The sequence below is a fragment of the Myxine glutinosa genome, chromosome 12 (assembly GCF_964187855.1).
Source record: "Myxine glutinosa chromosome 12, kmMyxGlut1.1, whole genome shotgun sequence".
Taxonomy (NCBI): Eukaryota; Metazoa; Chordata; class Myxini; order Myxiniformes; family Myxinidae; genus Myxine; species Myxine glutinosa.
The window spans coordinates 35,780,313-35,797,863 of record NC_136272.1 but is presented as its reverse complement, the minus strand read 5'-3'; the positions used below and the strand labels follow the sequence as shown (position 1 = coordinate 35,797,863).

The 17,551-nt window shown below is 43.9% G+C and overlaps 1 protein-coding gene across 4 annotated transcripts in view; it reads right to left on the bottom strand.

The window, feature by feature from the left end:
- HERC2 (HECT and RLD domain containing E3 ubiquitin protein ligase 2) overlaps window positions 1-17,551 on the bottom strand; it is a 425,948-nt gene that overhangs the window by 279,020 nt on the left and 129,377 nt on the right. For all 4 annotated transcript variants that reach the window (XM_078766738.1, XM_078766740.1, XM_068132745.2 and 1 more), the window contains exons 22-25: window positions 7,269-7,424; window positions 3,887-4,072; window positions 2,946-3,122; window positions 1,099-1,202 (exon numbers count right to left, since the gene is read on the bottom strand). In XM_078766738.1, the coding sequence (XP_078622864.1) occupies window positions 1,099-1,202; window positions 2,946-3,122; window positions 3,887-4,072; window positions 7,269-7,424 (623 nt within the window). The remainder of the gene's footprint in view (window positions 1-1,098; window positions 1,203-2,945; window positions 3,123-3,886; window positions 4,073-7,268; window positions 7,425-17,551) is intronic.

Below are 17,551 nucleotides of genomic sequence, written 5' to 3'. Positions count from 1 at the left end.
GGAAAGATCATGGCAGATAGTGAGACCCAAAAGCTTGAGTGACAGAACTTCTTGGAGAGGATTATTCAGAAAGTAGATGGGAGGGTTGTCCAGTCGGTCTTTTCAGAGAGACATCGTAAGAGTGTGAAATTTGTCAGGATTGAAAGACATGTTCCACTTGTTTGCCCAGTCTGTGATTTTGTCCAGGTCTGCAGAGAGTGAGGAGGCTGCAGACTGCCGATCTGAGGGATGAGGAATGGAGTGGCAGAGAGTGGAGTCATCAGCAAAGAGATAGAGAGGATTTTCAAGAGAGTCAGAGAGATCATTGATGAAGACCAGAAAAAGCATAGGGCCCAGAACACTGCCTTGGGGAACTCCAGCCTGAACAGGAAGAGGAGATATATTGTTGATGTTGTTGTTGATGATCTGTTGTTGATGCATTGAGAATTCATAGTTTTGTTTGTTTGTCATACTGAGCTGAACCTAAATTTGCCTTTGTTTATGAATACACCTGAGAGCCTCTGTGTTTCGCCTGCACATAATCCCAGAGAAAAAGCATTGGGGTTGCAGGAGGACGTTAAACATCCCAAAAAATAAAAGTCTTTCGTGAAAAATAAGTGAGTTATTGCCGGCTCCGTGGATAAATGCCAAACTTAGGTTGGTCAAACATCAAGCCGAGACAACCAGATCCAGAGGGATCCAGAGGGAGAGGGATCCAGAGGGAGAGGGATCCAGAGGGAGAGGGATCCAGAGGGAGAGAAATCTGCCTGCCAGCCAATCCCACAAGAAGGTGGGAAAAATTTGGAACACTAAAGAAGAAGACATTAAATCTTACACAAAATACATAGCAAGGTCACTCTGATTCTATTAATCTATCATATTAAATGTTCAATGCACCTTTCCCTTGTTAAAATATTACAACTTTATATGGCTGAACTATTTTCACCATAAATGCAAATAAGTATCCATATTTTATTCATGTCTATGATTCCAACTGATTGATGAAAATAGGCCAAATCTATAGTACTATAATCAAGTAAAGCTTTCTTCCTCCTTATTAAGTATTTTTCAACTCAACTTTGACATAAAAAGGAAAGCAATAATAAAAAGTGTATGTACCTCCAGATACTGCCCCACACAGAAGGTGTGCATTATTTCCTTGGTGTTGTCACATTTCAGTGCTGCTTTCAGGGAATTCACAGGGTCGTCACTAGGGGATTTGACTGTAAAAACAAAATTCCACAGTAAAACCTGAACAACATGCAGATATTCCACAAACTGCAAAATATTAGTGGTATTTACAATTTACATTTACAAAAACTAAAAATAATAAGAGGGGCCAATTAACAGATTTGAAAAGGTGTGTGTGTGTGTGTGTGTGTGTGTGTGTGTGTGTGTGTGTGTGTGTGTGTGTGTGTGTGTGTGTGTGTGTGTGTGTGTGTGTGTGTGTGTGTCTCATTGGTTGTTATCTCCATTTGTGGGTTTCAGGCGGAACGGAGTCCACCCAGGAATCAAAGTTTCCATCTCCGCTTCGGTAAGGGATCACAGTTCATGGACCAAGCTGTTCAACTTTTTCAGAGTTTTTTTCCAAGGGCTCTTTTCAGGATCGTCACCAAGCCCCAGATTGCCTCCATTGAAAATGGCATGGTGTATGCTTTTCATCAATGGACTTGCTACCTTTGTAATTTTTCTACAATAACACGTTCAAATAGTCCACTTTTTAAAAAACACCCTGTATTCCAGTGAATTATTAGGAGGATATGGAATATGACAGAACCCAAATGGAAGACTAAGCTCAGAAATGCAATAAAAAGGCAGAAGCAAAAAATTACAGAAATAAACTGGATCATGACATGGCACAGGTGATCTTTTCTACCCCCGTTAATCCACCCCAAATCCACCTCCTCCAAATTCCGATTTCAGTGTCTATCTTGTTTATCCCATGTACCCTGCCCCAGCCCTCTCTCTTCCACATATCTCCTGATACCCCTGTTCTCTACTGGTGTTATGCTTCGCTCTCTCCCCCTCTTTTCTCCCGCTCCCTTTATTATACGTTCTAAGTGCTAGCTCTTACATGAGCCTTGACTCGGTATACAAAAAAAAGACATGGAATTTTCTCAAACTCAAAAGGGTATATAGGAAAGCAGGAGGGCATATAGCTTTTCCTGTATATAGGTGTTCAAAAGTACAACCATTTTGAATTTGAAATATGTTGCTGGAATAACACGAATTGGTGGCTTCCATCTGAGCACATGGGATCCCAAATCTGGATCCCATGTGCTCAGATTGATTGTGACTAAGTGCCTTCCAAACTCCCGGGATGTTCCCACAGAGTTCCGAGCCGCCATATCACCATGGAAGCCATGTGGCTTAAGCACTCAAGCAAGCACATCAACAAAACGGTTGAAGAATACCTCGTTCATTTTATAACCTTAACATTGTCCTTAGCATTTGGAATTTGAATTTCAAAAAAGACGTCCACGGTGATAAAAACTCAATTACACCACTTGCGACTGTATTGCCATGGCTTACAAACATCGTTTGATAAGGAGCGGTTTGCTTTTATGGCATTTTTTTTGCGAGGCTCTACATACACCATACAGACAGACACTGAATTGATGCGAGGATGCCAAATTCAAATACTTCATAAGATGTTGATTTCACCTTTGTGATTGCAAAAGCCTTCCAAAAGTATACCGACATCTCCACACACATCCTTGTTAATCATGTGGTATATTGTAAAAGCTCCTCCATGAGCAGAGGATAACTGCAGACAAAAATAGTATTTCCTTATTTCTTTCAATCAACACCAGAAACTGTAGAGATGTGCAGACAGAGACAATCGGACAGTGTATTGCATGGATGTCAGAGGCATGGACATATAACGGTAGCAAACAAAAAGTGTTGGACAAACTCAAAAACAAAATGTATTGTAATCTCATAAAGAGTTGGTTGAGACAACATACCAAATTCTTCTGAAAGTGGGTATGTACCACTGGAGGCCTGATATGCTTTTACATCGTACACTCGACCATCCACCACTGTCCACGATCCTCCATCCTTGTTGTGATTGTCTAGGTGGTGTTTGCGGATGAGAGTAACTGGTCGGCGGAGAGCTGGACTTTCTCCCATTGACCACGAGGCTGCAATGAGTATGCATTTCAAATGCTGTTATCCATATATTATAGGGTCTTCTCCAGTAAAGATGTGCACAGCAATGAGAAGGTAAGACAATTATTTTATTTTAATACAAGTAAAAAGCCCGTAAAAATATCACAGGTTGGATCAGTTTATACAACGGTGCAGCCTCATGAGCATGCCAAATTCTGAAGCCTCAACCTAGTGGCAGGTGTGCTTATATCTTCATTATTTAAGAGACAACATATGGATGTAAATGACCACTCGTTTTACTCTGCGAGCGTTGCACATCATGTGCAGCGAATTTCACCTTCCTGTGCCATATATTTATTGTTATTTTAAAAAACGCTTCTGCACACCACCCTTGATGCTCATTTGCAAGCCACCATCTACATTTCCAATAGAAACATAATTACTCTTTTATGGAAAATGTTCTTCGAGTTTGTTTCATCCTCAAAAACAGACTGTGGTGAACACACATTCGAGTTAAAAGATTGGCCTTTAAAACCTACTCTTAAGAAGGGGGACAGATCTGCACAACCCCAAAAACACGCAAACTGAAATTGTGTTTTAAAGAGTAGATTTTTTTTTTAATTTCGCCACAAATTCTCCACCCAAAGCCCACCACCCACCCTTAACCCAAGCCCAAACCCCAATTTAAGTACCCAAGGTACTTCTCATTGCTGTGAAACAATTCAGTAACATTTATTTTCCACAAGCATTTTTAATGATTAGGATTCAAAGTTATATTTCTTGATCAATACAATACCGAGAATTCCTGGCCAAGCGAGCTCTTCTTGCTCCTCACAATCCTGGCCTGGTGCCAGTTGATTGAAGGAATCTAGTACTTCGAGAAGGCTACCCAACAGGGGTACAGTACCACAATTTTGAGAAGCATCTCCATTTTGAAGCAACAGCAGTAACTGTCCTAAAACCAACTCCGGCAGCAGCACTCCTGGACAGACATCAAAAAACAAAAACAAGATTTGTTTGCAGCACTAACATGGTGTTTACATTTCAACACAACATTCAACTGACCAGCATGTAAACATGAGCTCAAAAACAGCATGTAACTTTCAGAAATATATATAATTATATATATATATATATATATATATATATATATATATTGTTACGTTTGTGGGGGGTAGGGATACTTTAGTCAAGGTACATTTGCATAAATTAGCATGCCCCGACTTGTCGTGAAGAAGAAGAACCACCAAGTAACAAGTAGTGATCCGTTAGGTCGTATGTTCAGAATTAAGTGTCACGTGTGGGCATACGAAGGGTGGCTCTTGTGCTACTTAGTTCAGGGATTATGGATAAAATATTCCTTGTACGTCGTTACCTCTGTATCTATTCCTTTGTCTCTTTTGGCACCACACCATAGACACGTAGGGCTATAGAATCCCACATTTAAACACTCGTTAATAAAAACCTACTGGAAGTCATGCGTTGAGCCCTACAGCTGACAACCCCGACTTGGGAGGCACACACATGACGGACAGGTCGAGGCCACGCCCCGTGGAGCTGTGGTTGGTCAGGGTTCTTGATTGACAGGCGGACTGGTAAGAAGGGACTCGCTGATTGGCGAAGCACGGCCGATGACGGGAGAGCATGGGTGATAAAAAGACGCGCTTGCGGACATTTTGCTCTCACTTCTTCTCTTTTATTCGCTTATCTCTGCGTCTGGTCTGGATCGCGGCAGTCGGCATTTATCTCTCTCGTTCTGGACAATAAAGCGAACAATCGTGCTTGGACCACGGGCTCAATGAAGCGATTGGACCGGCCGTGTTCGGAGACACCACTGGTGGACGTGTCGAGGAAAAGGGCAGGGCCGCGGATCGAGGGCTGCAGCTTCCCACCGGGGACGACGGGGACAGGCCCGGCTGGACGAGCAAGCTGCACGCCTGCTGTTCGGGACGCACAGTGAGGCCTGCTACGCGGGAACCGGGCGGGCGGTTCTGGACCGGGCGGTTCCCACCAAAACCAGAGCCGCGTTGAGCCTGCACGCCCGGGGCCTGGAAGAGTTCAGACGACACGCACCGGTCGAGTCGAGTTAAGTGCACACACACACAATTACTTTCAGTTATCCTTCCGTTTCATCTGTTTTCAAGTCTGTTTGTGGGGACGTCCCGTTTAGGAATATAGATTATTGCGCGTCTTATTTTGTATTACCGGCATTCCGTTTAATAAACTTGTTTCTTTTTGTACATTTTAAATCCGGTTCATTTGAGTTTATCTACCGCAGGTTCGAGGGCTGCCGGTGGGTTCCGTGCAGGTAAGTGCCCTCCAGCATCCTCCTGCCCCCCCCCCAAACCCCCCCCCCCCCCCCCCCACGTGTATTAACTCCACCACATCTGATGAATAACTTGGAGTAACAGCTTGTTTGGCTATCCGTTCAACAAACAACAACAGGCATTTTAAGGCGTGCAACAGGCATTCCGTGCTAGAGCGGGGGTTAGCCTTGCGGTCCCCATGACAATCTTCTCCATTTTGCCGTATTTTCTGCATCTCCCCTTGTTAACCCCCTTGCCCGCATTTCTTCTTCCACCATCTTTAGCCAAGTCTTTCTCGGTCTTCCCCGTCCTCTACTTCCTTCTAGATTCATTTCCATCACTCTTCTCAACCAGTCACTTTCATCCTTCCTCAACACATGACCAAACCATCTCAACCTGTTTCTCTTCACAGCATCCATCACAGGCTCTATTCCCATCATCTTTCACAATTCATCATTTGTCTTCCTCTCTCTCAACGATACTCCACACATCCACCGAACCATGGTATATATATATATATAACTGTGCAAAAATTTTGGATTATTCCAATGATATTCCTCCTTTCGGATAACTTCATCAAATTATCAGTGATAACAGTCATGTGTGTTTATTAATGGGAATCAACACCTTTTATAAATTAATTGGAAACAAACTGCTGAAATCAATAAAGTCATTTTATAGTATCGGTCAATACTGTTACATTTGTAGAAGGGATAGGGATTACCCTAGTACAGTTATAAATGTATAGAGTAGTATGGTCCATGTTCGCGTAGTGAGCCAATCTCAATGTATTAAGCAGGGAAATGTAGCTTAAGAATTGCCTGTTTAAATGTGCACCATACGTGCATAGTAATAAATAGCTATGGTTTAAAGTTAAGGTAATCATACAGAAAACCTCCTGTCAGGTCACCGCATGGCCTTAGAAAGTGAAGGGAGGAATTTTCTCGCCCCATACGGGAGGGGCTTGGATTGCCCCACGAAGGGCAGTCTGTCCGGAGAGTGAGGGGAGGGGGCTGGGTCTCTCGGGTTCTATGGGCTCTAAGGAAAGGAGGGATTGGAAAGGAGAGAGGGAGAGCGGAAAATTTTGACTAGCCGGAGAAGAAGTGCTCTCTGTTCGTTGCCTGCTTGTCGTCCTGCTCATGAACCTAATCCATAGTCTGCTCCCCGTTTCATCTGCCTGCTGCCTATTCATCTGTTCATCATCTTGCCTCATCACCTGTTTCGCCATCTCCCTGCTTAGTGGCTGCTTCAGTGCCACCTACTTTGACATACCACAGCAGAGCTAAAGCCCTTCCCGTTTTTGATCCCCTTCTGCGTCTGTGCTCGAGTCCGGTGTATGGCGCCTTTAGAGTTGCTTATATTCTCTTAACGGTTAGGGTGCTGGCGTGGGAACCTAGGATCCCGAGTTTGAATCCCAGTTGATTGTTGAACTCAAGCGGGGGGGGGGTTGACTCGGCCCGTCATCCTTCCAAGGTCGGCAAATCGAGTACCAGCTCGCTGGTAATTGGGGCACTGCATCAGCAGCACAAATGCGCTACCAGAAAAATGATGCAAACCCGCAGCCAGAGACTGCATACGAAACAACAACGTGTCTGTATGCATCTCTCGTGCACATTTCTCTCTGCAATATAGCCTGTGTATTGGCCTTTCTTCTTTGTCATCTAGCTCTTCGCTGAGCCTTGAGCTATGGAATAAAAATGATGTTTTGCCCATTTTGAAAGCAATAAATACATTTCGCACTTGATTGGTTTATCTTCCATTACCTGATCTGGCAATTTAAATGCAATGCAAGTTTTCCCTTTCAACCTGAAGGTCTTCCATCAGTATTGTCTTAACAAAATGTAATTCCAATGTATTATCTGGAAGCCACACCAGTAAGATCAGCTTCGAGCACATGAACAGCCTCAGAAAAATGGCGGCAGCCAAGCTGAGCCACACTGCAAGCCACAGGTAGTACACTGGCTACATGGTTGCGAAGGAGGACCATGTACTTCTTTAGCAGCAGACTGGCCCCTTGAACTTCCGAACCTGACAAAAAATAAAAATCAACAAGTAAATTCAAATCATTGGAGTAATTTCTCGCCATGATCAAACAAATTTTTATTCCATTACATTTTGATCAAATTTGGCGTGCTGCTGTATTCTGGGAAGGAGATGAAAAAGCTCTCCTTTGACATCGCATTTCCATGTTCAACATTGACCTCTTGATTAAAAACAAAAAGCAATCATCAACATTATTCCATGACAAAACGACGAATTCAAAGGGGCCTATTATCCTGTTTATGAGGATAATACATCACACGGATATATATATATAACCTTGAGAAATAGCAAAAGGTCCACACTAAGAGTATGGTGCCTCATTTTCATAAAATATATAACCGGAAAAAATTAAATGAGTTACGGACATAGCTGCAGAACATCTTTTATTTGTGATAAGCTTTCGGCCAAATAGGCCTTCTTCATGGTCAACAAGAACAGCAGGCTTGCATCAAGATAATGGTGCAATATCGATGCATAAATAAACTAGAACGACACTCTTCGATGTCACGACGTCGACCGATATGCCTCCGCCCACATTATTACATCATTATAATACTTGTACCAAGTTTGATTTAAATCCATTCACCTGTTATCCAGTTATCACATTTTTACCTGACATGACCTCTGACCTATGACCTCTTTCCCCCCCCCCCCCCCCCCAAATTTAATCAGTTTATGTTTACATCATTATACATACGTGTACCAAGTTTTAATTAAAATCCCTTCAGCTGTTCACAAGTTATCCCCTTTTCTACCTGACATGACCTCTGACATTTGGCCTTTGACCTCAGGACCCCAAAATCTAATCAGTTAATCTTTAAATCATTATACATACCTGCACCAAGTTTGAATTACAGTGCATTTAGAAAGTATTCAGACCCCTTCACTTTTTTCACATTTTGTTATGTTGCAGCCTTATGCTGAAATCGTTTAAATTCATTTTTTCCCTCATCAATCTACACTCAATACCCCAAAATGACAAAGAGAAAACAGGATTTTAGAAAGTTTTGCAAATTTATTAAAAATAAAAAACTGAAATATCACATTTACATAAGTATTCAGACCCTTAACTCAGTACTTAGTTGAAGCACCTTTGGCAGCAATTACAGCCTCGAGTCTTCTTGGGTATGACGCGACAAGCTTTGCACACCTGGATTTGGGAATTTTCTGCCATTCTTCTCTGCAGATCCTCTCAAGCTCTGTCAGGTTGGATGGGGACCGTCGGTGGACAGCCATTTTCAGGTCTCTCCAGAGATGTTTGATTGGGTTCAAGTCAGGGCTCTGGCTCGGCCACTCAAGGACCTTCACGGAGTTATCCCTAAGCCACTCCTGCGTCATCTTGGCTGTGTGTTTAGGGTCATTGTCCTGTTGGAAGGTGAACCTTCGGCCCAGTCTGAGTTCCTGAGCGCTCCGTTTCAGGTTTTCATTAAGTATATCTCTGTACTTTGCTCCGTTCATTGTTCCCTCAACCCTGACCAGTCCCCCAGTCCCTGCTGCTGAAAAACACCCCCACAGCATGATGCTGCCACCACCATGCTTCACCGTTGGGATGGTATTGGGCAGGTGATGAGCGGTGCCTGGTTTCCTCCAGAAATGATGCTTAGAATTGAGGCCAAACAGTTCAATCTTGGTTTCATCAGACCACAGAATCTTGTTTCTCACAGTCTGAGAGTCCTTTAGGTGCTTTTTTGCAAACTCCAAGTGGGCTTTCATGTATCTTTCACTGAGAGAGGCTTCCGTCTGGCCACTCTGCCATAAAGCCCAGATCGGTGGAGTGTTGCAGTGATGGTTGTCCTTCTGGTAGTTTCTCCCACCTCCACACAGGATCTCTGGAGCTCAGCCAGAGTGACCATCGGGTTCTTGGTCACCTCTCTTACCAAGGCCCTTCTCCCCCAATTGCTCAGTTTGGCCGGGCAGCCAGCTCTAGGAAGAGTCGTGGTTGTTCCAAATTTCTTCCGTTTAAGAATTATGGAGGCCACTGTCCTCTTGGGAACCTTCAATGCAGCAGAAATTTTTTTGTAGGCTTCCCCAGATCTGTGCCTCGACACAATCCTGTCTCTGAGCTCTGCAGGCAGTTCCTTCGACCTCATGGCTTGGTTTTTGCTCTGACATGCATTGTCAGCTGTGAGACCTTATATAGACAGGTGTGCCTTTCCAAATCATGTCCAAGCAATTGAATTTACCACAGGTGGACTCCAATCAAGGTGTGGAAACATCTCAAAGATGATCAAGAAAAATGGGAGGCACCAGAGCTAAATTTCAAATGTCATAGCAAAGGGTATGAATACTTATGTCAAAGTGATATTTCAGTTTTTTTCTTTTCAATAAATTTGCAAAACTTTCTAAAATCCTGCTTTCTCTGATTCATTATGAGGTATTGAGTGTCGATTGATGAGGGAAAAAATGAATTTAAACGATTTCAGCATAAGGCTGCAACATAACAAAACGTGAAAAAAGTGAAGGGGTCCGAATACTTTCTGAATGCACTGTAGATCACTTCAGCTGTTCTCAAAATATCGACCTATTACGGTCTTCACCCCGAAATCTAATCAGTTCATCTTTACATCATTCTACATAACTGTACCAAATTTGGTCAGAATCCCATTACTGGTTCACAAGTTATCGCGGTAACGATTTACAAGTACAAGAACAAGGTTTACATGCGTCTTTGTCTACGACTTGTGCAGTTGCCCAGCTGTGATTTTCGGGCATGGCACACCGGTACATCTGCAACTGACTCTTGCTTGTCGGACTAACGATGCCAAGAGACATCTGTAGCCCATGCTGGGAAATAATGAGTTTTGGATGCATATATTGTTTTAAAGTTATAACGAAAAACTCATTTTCTCCTTAATTGAAAGATTGTGACTGTTCACAGGTTGGGTGTTCACAGGTTGGGTGTTCACAGGATGATTGTTTAATTGTTTAAATTATTTAGATGGAACACAAGAAGATGTCTGATAATGACTGACTCTTCCAGAATCTTTCCCTGGGTATTGGCAAATTGAGGGGAAATGGGGAATTTAAATTAGGGGAAATAGATTGTTTTAAGTGTTCTGGTAGAACATTGAACAAAAGCAAGGAATTGTGGGAGAATTATAAGCCAAATAATTATTCTACGGTGTTTTCTGAGCAGGGGTGATGGAAGGCGAGTTATCGCTGGCACCCTGACCAATTTTTTTTATTTCTCATCGACAAGATAGAAATCGTGGACTCTTACAGAAACAATGTGTTGCTACAAACCAAGCAATGGTAAATTAATTTGTAAAATAAGGGGACATAGGTATAGATAGATATTGTTGTGTTATTATGTATTCCCAATGATTAATTCATCTGTACAACGTTGAAATACATGATAATAGGATTCAGGAAATCTTATAAATATAAACGTTTATCTTATATTTATGTATATATCGTTATAAATGTATTATTATATCATTATCATTCAATCAATTTATGTATGTATTATATTTATATACAGTCACGTGAAAAAGTAAGTACACCCCATGTAAAGTTTTGACTTTTTCAACATATTTCAACATACAGCTATTTTATTTTATTTTTATTGTTTTTTTTTTGTTTTTTTTGTATACAAGATCGAGGCTCGTGAAAGAGCGAACATTAATCACACAGAAAGACAAACAGACACATAAAACAAATAACATCGGGAGCGGTAGACAAGATGGGGAGAGAGGGGGAAGGACACAAACACAACATTTGAGAGCAGGGACCGAGAGACATGGAGACATCGAGAGATCTGTGGGAGGGAGAGGGCTTTGGGGGGGAGGCATGTGAAGGGGGGGGGGGGGGGTGGGAGAGGTATAAACATATGGACACTGCCAGGACTTCCAGGAAAGAAGTTGGAATTTCAAACAAGGTGGATCTGGGGTGAATTAGTGGGGGTAGAAAAGATCAAGGTTTTGGATGGGGGAAGATAAGAGATGGTGGTGAACAGCTGTTTTAAAGACCTGGAGGGAGGAGTGGGATTGAAGGGAGTGTGGGAGTTTGTTCCAGAGGCGGGAGAAAAGAGGAATGAAAGAGTGAAGGTGAGCAGAGAGCCGAGATTTTGGCAGTTTAACCATCAGAGGGTTGCTGGCAGATCTTGTGCGACCTGTAGGAATATTTGGGGGACAGAGCACAGAGAGAGCTGGGGGAGCAAGGCCGGAGAGGAGTCGGTAGAAGACAGAAAGACCACCTACCTGCCTGCGGTGAGTGAGTGAAAGGCCCTCAGAGATAGCTTCATCGCGGGAGATTCCAATGATTTTGAAAGCTTTGGATTCAACAGCGTGAAGCCGAGCCAGGTGTGAGGCAGGAGCACCAGCCCATAGGGGAGAACAGTATTCCATTGAGCTGCGGATGAAAGCCTTGTATGTGGTGAGGAGTTCAGGTGTGCCGAGGAAGGACTTCGCACGACGGAGGATGCCCAGTTGGCGACTGGCTTTGGAGGCCAGCTTGGAAATGTGGTTTTCCCAAGAAAGATCATGGCAGATAGTGAGACCCAAAAGCTTGAGCGACCGAACTTCTTGGAGAGGATTGTTGAGAAAGTAGATGGGAGGGTTGTCCAGTCGATCTTTTCGGAGAGACATAGTAAGAGAGTGAGATTTGTCAGGATTGAAAGACATGTTCCACTTGTTTGACCAGTCTGTGATTTTATCCAGGTCTTCAGAGAGTGAGGAGGCTGCAGACTGCCGATCTGAGGGAAGAGGAATGGAGCGGCAGAGGGTGGAGTCATCAGCAAAGAGATAGAGGATTTTCCAGAGAGTCGGAGAGATCATTGATAAAGACCAGAAAAAGCACAGGGCCCAGCACACTGCCTTGGGGAACTCCAGCCTGAACAGGAAGGGGAGATGAGAGAAATCCATTCAGGGCCACACGTTGACTACGACCAGAGAGGAAGTCCGAAAAGCCATGCATGGAGATTTCCATGGATACCATAGGAGGAGAGTTTGGTGAGCAGAGCTGGGTGCCAGACCGTATCGAAGGCACGTGATATGTCAAGGGAGACAGCTCTGATTTCCTGTGTGGCATTGAGGACCTCCATCCATTGTTGAGACAGCAGAAGCAGCATGTCCAGAGTAGAGTGACCTGGTCTGAAACCAAATTGATGATCAGAGATCAAGCCATTGGAGAAGAGGAAAGATTTCATATCCGAAGCAATGATGGATTCCATGACTTTGCTGATAATTGGGAGCAGGCTGATTGGTCTGTAGTTGCAAGGATCTGTTTTTGCACCTTTTTGTGTAAAGCGGTAATGTTAGCTGATTTCCAGGATGCTGGCAGATGACCTTGAGCAAAACATAGGGTGAAAAGAACAGAGAGAGGGTGAGATAGAGCGGCAGAGCAGGATTTTAGGACCCGTGGGCTGATGCCGTCTGGTCCAGTTGCAGAATCAGAGTCGAGGTTTGACAAAAACTCCTCCAGCTTGTCAGGAGAGAAGGACACAGAGTTCAGGAGCAGTTGGGTTCGACTGGGAAAGGTGGGAACAGAGAGAGATGGGTTTGGGACTAAGGATTTTGAGGCAAACACAGAGTTGAGGCATTCGGCTTTGTCACGTGCGATGTCAACTGTGTGGCCATTTGAGGTAAGGGAGGGGATGGAGGGGGAACAAACACCAGAAACGGATTTGACCAGACGCCACCAGGATTTGGAGGAAGGAGACAGGTTTGAGAGTTCATTCTTGAGTGAGGAGAGATAGTGCTTCCTGGCACTCCTGAGGATAGACACACACTTGTTCCGAGCTTGGTGGAAGGAACTGAGATTGCCTTCAGTTGGATTAGCCTTCCAAGAGGCAAAGGCAAGTTGTTTCAGGGCAACTGCCTCACCACAAGATTCAGTGTACCATGGACGGGAGGAAGGGTAAGACAACTGAAGGCGAGATGGGATAAATCTGTGCATGAGAGAGATCAGTTTGCTTTGGAAGAATTCCCAGGAAGAATTTATGTCAGAGGCAGTGGAGATGGGAGACCAATCCAGACGATTGATGGCTGCTTGAAGACCGTCCCAGTCGGCCTGAGTGAAATGCCAGACTCGTCGACGCTGAGGAGGCTCTCTGAGAATGGCCAGAGAGATGTCCACTTTGACAAGCACATGATCAGAAGAACCGATTGGAGCAGAAGAAGAGCAGCAGACATTAGCAGGGAAGTTTGTCATAACCAAGTCTAGAAGAGAAGATACTCCATTGGCTGAGATCCGGGTCGGGAAATTGACAGATTGTGTCAATCCCAGTGAGTCACAGAAGTCCTTTGCTGAGGTGCCATGACTGGTGAGAGAGGAACCCACACCCAACCAGGTGGCATGATGACAGTTGAAGTCACCACATATGAGGAAGAGAGAGTTGGGATGAGTGGATAGAAGTTGGTCCATGTTGTCAGACAGTGAAATGTAGATGGAGTCATCACTGTTTGGGGGACGGTACAGAACACATATGAACAAAAGGTGGGAGCGGAGAGGAAGCCGTAGCCAGAGGTACTCCTGGGGGTGAGGAGGAAAGAGGGCAGTGCAAGGAGAATGAGGAAGAGAGTTTTTGATAAAGATAGCCACCCCACCACCAGGCCGAGGCTCAGGTCTATCATACCGGAGGAGGGAGTAACCAGGAAGAGATATTAAGGAATCAGAGACATCTTGAGGGAGGAAAGTCTCTGTTAAGCAGATCAAGTCTGGATTGTCAGAAGCAACCTGTATGGAGAGATCAGTCAGGTTTGAGCGAAGGCCCCGGATGTTTGAGGTCCATACCGTTAATGAAGAGAGAGGGGGAGCATCAGGTACAGGACAGGGGAGGGGAGGAGTAGGGTAAGATGAAGGATGAGAGGGGGAGGTAGGGAGAGCAGTTGATAGTGTGTCAGATATTGCAGAAGAGTTCCAAGAAAGGGAAGGATGAGGAGGATGAAAGGTTTGATGGTGAAGGGATGAGGCACAGTGAGGGGTTGTTTGAGGAGGGGCAGAGGAAAGTAGAAGGTTTGGGGGGGTGGAGGTATGAGATAGAAGGGAGACGAAGTGGGGAGGAGGCAGCTTGGAGGAGGAGGGGGGAGGAGGGAGAATTGGAGAGGAATGGTATGGGGGGAGAATTGAATGGGAGGGGTTGGGGGGGAGTTTTGAAGGGGAGGAGTGAGGGGGGAGTTTAGGAGGGGAGGCGCAAGGGGGGAGTTTTGAAGGGAAGGGGCAAGGGGGAAGTTTAGAAGTGGAGGGGCAAGGGGGGAGTTTAGGAGTGTAGGGGCAAGGGGGGGGATTTGGAGGGGAGGGGCAAGGGGGGAGTTTAGGAGGGGAAGGGCAAGGGGGGAGTTCAGGAGTGGAGGGGCAAGGGGGGGATTTGGAGGGGAGGGGCAAGGGGGGAGTTTAGGAGGGGAAGGGCAAGGGGGGAGTTCAGGAGTGGAGGGGCAAGGGGGGAGTTTAGAAAGTGGATGATTAATGAAAGACGAACATTGATAACAAATTGGGTTTGTTGTGATTTTCAAGTTAGCAATCCGATTCAGAACGATGGAGGAGGGATGGAATGAATGTGAATTTAGACCATGTAGTGAGGGAGACGTATAAGATATTGAATTTCTTTTTTTTGAAGTGGAATGAGTTGGAGAGGAAATTGAGAAAAGCCTTTTAAATAGGAAGAAAAACAGCGTGTTGTAATATACCACTGAATAAAACACAGAAGGGGAAAGGTTAAACATATTTAAATAATATTTAAACAGAACTGTGAACAATCTTCTATGCACAAAATACCAACGGGGGGAGAGCCAAGAGGGACCACCACGAGTCACGTGAACAGGGCAAACGGTGGATGGCAAGGAGATAATGGGGGCGGGGCGAACAGCACACCTGGACAGAAAATACAGGATGAGACAGCAGTACACGTGGAGAAAGGAAAATAAATGTTTTTGGTTTTTTTTTTTTTTGGTTTTTTTTTGTTTGTTTGTTTTTTGGGGGGGGGGGGTGGGGATTTAGAACGTTAGACAGAGTATTATGTTCGGGGTAGAAGGCAAAAAACTAAGAGCCAAGCAAAACACGCTTAAGTTAACAAAAAACCGACGGGGGTACAACTACAAGGCCACACACAAGGAGCAGAACACGATTAATTAATTACGAGTTACAGGAAATTCAAACCAAAACTAACTATAATCAAACAATATCGCATGGACGATAAAATAACGAGTTGAAATTTGACAATCTATCTGGGGAAATGGGGGAGAAACACGTGGTCGAAGAACGAACGAACGAATAAGAATGAATAAACGAATGAGCACAGAGAAAGTAATGTCTTTTTTTTTTGTTTTTTTGAGTTGAGATTTACATAAGGAAGTAGGCTATGGGGTGAAAAGACTGGGAAAACAGAGAACGAAAGTTATTGGATCACAAACGACGGACCGCTGAGAGAAAAACAAAGCCTCAAGGTTGTACAGTGTACACTGTACAAGGCCTCAAGACACGACACGAATTAACACGATTTTCAATACAGGTATGAAAGATTTGCACCGAAAATCTTCGTCGGGACAATATACGTACATACACCATAAAATAAATACAGTTATAACGAAAATACAAATGGGAACAATTACTTAACTTCGATTTCGATGGAGAGCGTGTAGAGCTGCGAATAAACGAACCCTCGCCAGCAAGACCGGAAACGGAAGTCAACTTGATCTTCATTTCAACAATATTGATAGATAAAGGTGATATAATATAACAAATATGAAACATTTACATTTTGTCGTCCATTGTATAATTTAAATAAACATAAATGCAAATTTTGCATGTGGAAAAAGTAAGTACACCCCTACATTTATCACTACTTCAAATACCTAAAATTAGAATGAGGTGCACCAGCTCAGGTGCAAATGATTAGAACATCGTTAGAGAGGATCTTGGAGGAACCTGTCTTATTTAAACCTCAGACATTTACTTTGGTTTGCTCTTTGTTGTTGAAGTGTGCGGTGTCACCATGCCTAAATCAAAAGAACTCTCTGAGGCCTTCAGAAAGAAGGTTATAGATGCCTACGAGCCTGCGAAGGGATTTAAAAAGATCTCCAAACAATTTGAAATCCATCATTCGACTGTCCGGAAGATCATCTACAAGTGGAGAAGATTCCAAACAACTACCAACTTGTTCAGGCCAGGCCGCCCCAGCAAGTTCAGCCTGAGAGCAGACCGCAAGATGCTGAAAGAAGTCTCGAAGAACCCCAGAATGTAGTCACGGGACTTACAGGTAGCTCTTGCCACTGTTGATGTCAAAGTGCACGAGTCTACCATTAGAAAGAGGCTGCACAAATTTGATCTACATGGGAGGTGTGCCAGGAGGAAACCTTCGCTGTCCAGAAAGAACATCAGGGCAAGACTAAAGTTTGCCAATGAACACCTAGGCAAAGACCAGCACTTCTGGAACAATGTGCTCTGAACAGATGAGTCAAAGGTAGAGCTATTTGGCCACAGTACCAGAAGACATGTTTTACAAAAACCAAAGACAGCATTTGACCACAAGAACTGATACCAACTGTAAAGCATGGTGGTGGAAATATTATGGTTTGGGGCAGCTTTGCTGTATCAGGGCCTGGGCAGTTCACCATCATAGAATCCACTATGAATTCTTCATTGTACCAGAGGGTGCTTGAGGATAATGTGAGGCCATCTGTCGGAAAGTTGAAGCTCAACCGAAGGTGGACCTTGCAACATGACAATGACCCTAAACATACCAGTAAATCCACTAAGGAATGGCTGAAAAGAAAGAAATGGAGGCTTCTGGAATGGCCAAGACAAAGCCCGGATCTAAATCCCATCGAGATGTTGTGGGGGGATTTGAAACGAGCTGTGCATGCAAGAAACCCCTCAAGCATCGCACAGCTGAAATAATTCTGCATGGAGGAGTGGGCAAAAATTTCTCCCAGTCGATGTCAGAGACGGGTAGACAGTTATAAGAAACGCCTACTTGAGGTTGTTTCTGCCAAAGGGGGCAATACCACCTATTAAAGCCAAGGGTGTACTTACTTTTTCCACATGCGAAATTTGCATTTATGTTTTTTGAAATTATACAATGGATGACAAAATGCAAATTTTTACTTGATATTTGTTATATTATATCACCTTTATCTATCAATATTGTTAAAATGAAGATCAAATAGCTCAAACCA